This window comes from Opisthorchis viverrini (assembly GCF_000715545.1).
Source record: "Opisthorchis viverrini unplaced genomic scaffold opera_v5_280, whole genome shotgun sequence".
Lineage (NCBI taxonomy): Eukaryota > Metazoa > Platyhelminthes > Trematoda > Opisthorchiida > Opisthorchiidae > Opisthorchis > Opisthorchis viverrini.
In genome coordinates this window covers 20,171-22,879 of record NW_008751939.1, presented here as the reverse complement: position 1 = coordinate 22,879, position 2,709 = coordinate 20,171, and the positions used below count along the sequence as shown (strand labels likewise).

The following is a 2,709-nucleotide window of genomic DNA, read 5'->3' as shown; positions in this document are numbered from 1 at the left end:
GCATCTTTCTTGTGTGTGTGTGTGTGTGTGTGTGTGTGTGTGTGTGTAGGTAAATGGCCCACGGCCATTCCCCGTTGTATACTCTCTAGAAAGCGACTCTGTTTGGAGGACAGTTTTCCACTACATTATAATCCTAAAACCCATTGCTACGGTGCGCTTGTGTAGTCAATGTTGCACAGCATAATCACGTTTGTTTTTCGTCTCACCTCAGACTTTGGTGGAGTGTGTACGACTACAAACATTCGGAAAGTTTGGACTACAACAAATCCAAGTGGATTGCCGGTATCTGCAGATCCATTTGTGGCACTTTGTCAATGATGAGAAGTGAGTTGGAGGCGGTATTTTACTTTATTCCTTTTGTGACCGGTTTGTTGTCCTGTCGGTTACCACCAACCATGCATCACACTATTATTCTTGATTTTCGTTCGTTTCAGGCTCGTTGGAACACTTTTGGATGATGTGCTCTACAGTGTCGTGAACCGCTGTGTTGATCCACAGCTGATGGAGGATAGTGTAAGCCATATATTCACGGTTACTTTGTATTCGTTTTGCATCAGTGATTGTCGCGGTGGAAGTAGACGCATTAGGACTGCAAATACTCATCCTAGGGGTTGTAAGACAGGAACTAACAGGCAGATTTTTTATTGGTGAGGCTTACAGTTTAAAAGAAGTAAAAAAGTAGTCATGAACATCATTGAACACCAACTGCTACTAGAACTACACTGAGATATAACATATTGTAGGTAAGTAGAGCACCAACAGACAGGTCGATTGGAACCAAACTACCGAGCTAACAGATGTGATTGCTGGAATTCTCGTGTCCGGTGAACAAAACCGGGGTTGGCACAAACGTAACAGGTCATGCTCATTTTCTCTATGGCGTGACAGGCACTAAGTTTTTCTCGTGGAGTGTCCTGCGTCATAAAGGAAACTACTCAAGTTTTCTAAAAACTGACAGCCCACTACCGGCTTCGCTCTTTTTCAGGCTCATCAGGTAGGCGCAGCCCCCGGGTTTCCGTCAACCTTATGTTCTACTTGAACTCAAATTGGACCGGTTTCGGCAAATACACTAATTCCAATTCAGTTTTCATGGGAGACTCAAATGAATCTCGCTTGTGATATTCTTCAACTGAATGTGCTACACAGAGGCCACCTCATGTTTCAGTTGGTACGATGTTCCAGATATCGCAGTATATTTCCATAAAGGGGACATTCAGCTAGGGGAGATTCGTTTCAGCTACATTTACTACACCGACTAGTTTTATTTGAGGTTTTACTCGTTCGTGTTTTGTGTGTGGTTGACCTAATTTGAACGTCATCATACAGTCAGACTGTACTAGTGTTTCCGGTTGACCGAACCTGCTCATCCGCCTATTTTCACCATCATGGACAACGATAGACCAGTAACAAATGCTGACACTCGTATGTCCAATCAGGAGCCATTGTTGGTATATTGAATTTTTTCAATCGCAGCAGAAGTATTTCAGTGCCATGTTTTTGCTGCCTTTGCCTCTAATTTGGCGCTCGAATTGTTCAGGCCTCAGGGCTGATGTTTCTTAACCTTTCCTGCCTCAGGGAATGTCAGCCACTCTACTTCTGTACGTGTGGAAATGTGGGCCTTGTAAAGGAAACATCCTTCTGCTTTTACATTTCTTCACGCAAAGGACGATCCGACTCAGCCTCTCAGAACGTCCCGTATTACGGTTGTTGGCGCTATGGTGTCTCTGTTCTCCAATCGGTTCTCCGTGGCATAGTCACGGCTAGATTTTTAATGTTCCAACCTACCGGATTGTGACCGCATACAAGCCCAAACAGTACGTGAAAATGGTACCCCGTGGTCAGGATAACCCAATGTGTAAACTCCCGTGACATGTCTGCAGATCTTGTTCTGATTTGTAAAAGTCCATGACACTGCAACATTTCTAATTCAGTTCGTTCGTTTCAACCGTGGAAGTGAAAAAACACAGATGAACCGATCAATAGGAAACGGAGTAAATGTGGATAGTAGTGCAGCAGTATTAGTCCTCATCAGTCGACTGCAACTTCTGATAGGCACACACATAGTTTTCACATTTTCCTTGGCGTGAATTAAGTACCAGGGGCCTTTGTAAGAGTCTTGCTTCGTTTTTTTAACCGATAATTTCTATGTTCCATCCCTCAGATCGTGGATGCTATTTGTGACCGCGCCTGACACTCGCTTCTCCCGACATTCCGCTTCCTCTGTGTTACATACTTTATTGCATACCTGATGACTTTCGAAGCTTTTTCAATGGCTGTGTATTTGACATTCTTTGTTGTCGACTTGTTGGTTTTTTCTGTTTCAAGTATATTTCTGAAATTCACCAGTGGTTATTTTTCAATGTTTTGGGAAGAAGTCTTGACAAAACTATCTGTGTGCAGTGGCCACACAACTACACCCAAATCACAGACCCACACCCGTTCCTTGACGTCCACAGTACCAAAGATTCTCGGCAGTGTGATGTGTTGTCCCATCGTCAGCTTTGATAGTATAGTAAAAGTATGTTTTGTCTTTATTTATAGATCAAGCTCCATCTTGTATCAGAGAAGGATCGCGGCTAAATTTGGAGGCTCCCATACAAACCAAGCGACGACTCGCGCGAAAGATGACTATCCCAGAAGGATAAGCGATTTGCATGCATTTTATAGATTATATACTGTGGCAGGTGTTCGGGAACGGGTCCTGATGTA

General features: G+C 43.6%; 1 protein-coding gene across 1 annotated transcript in view; it reads left to right on the top strand.

Annotated features, from left to right (window-relative positions):
* The window catches only part of T265_14866 (hypothetical protein), a gene marked incomplete at both ends in the record, with an annotated part of 41,959 nt that extends 39,612 nt beyond the window's left edge, over nt 1-2,347 (top strand). The window contains 3 exons of the mRNA XM_009175601.1: nt 212-324; nt 435-513; nt 2,162-2,347. Of these exons, the coding sequence (XP_009173865.1) occupies nt 212-324; nt 435-513; nt 2,162-2,191 (222 nt within the window). The remainder of the gene's footprint in view (nt 1-211; nt 325-434; nt 514-2,161) is intronic.
* Between the last annotated feature and the right edge of the window lie 362 nt (nt 2,348-2,709).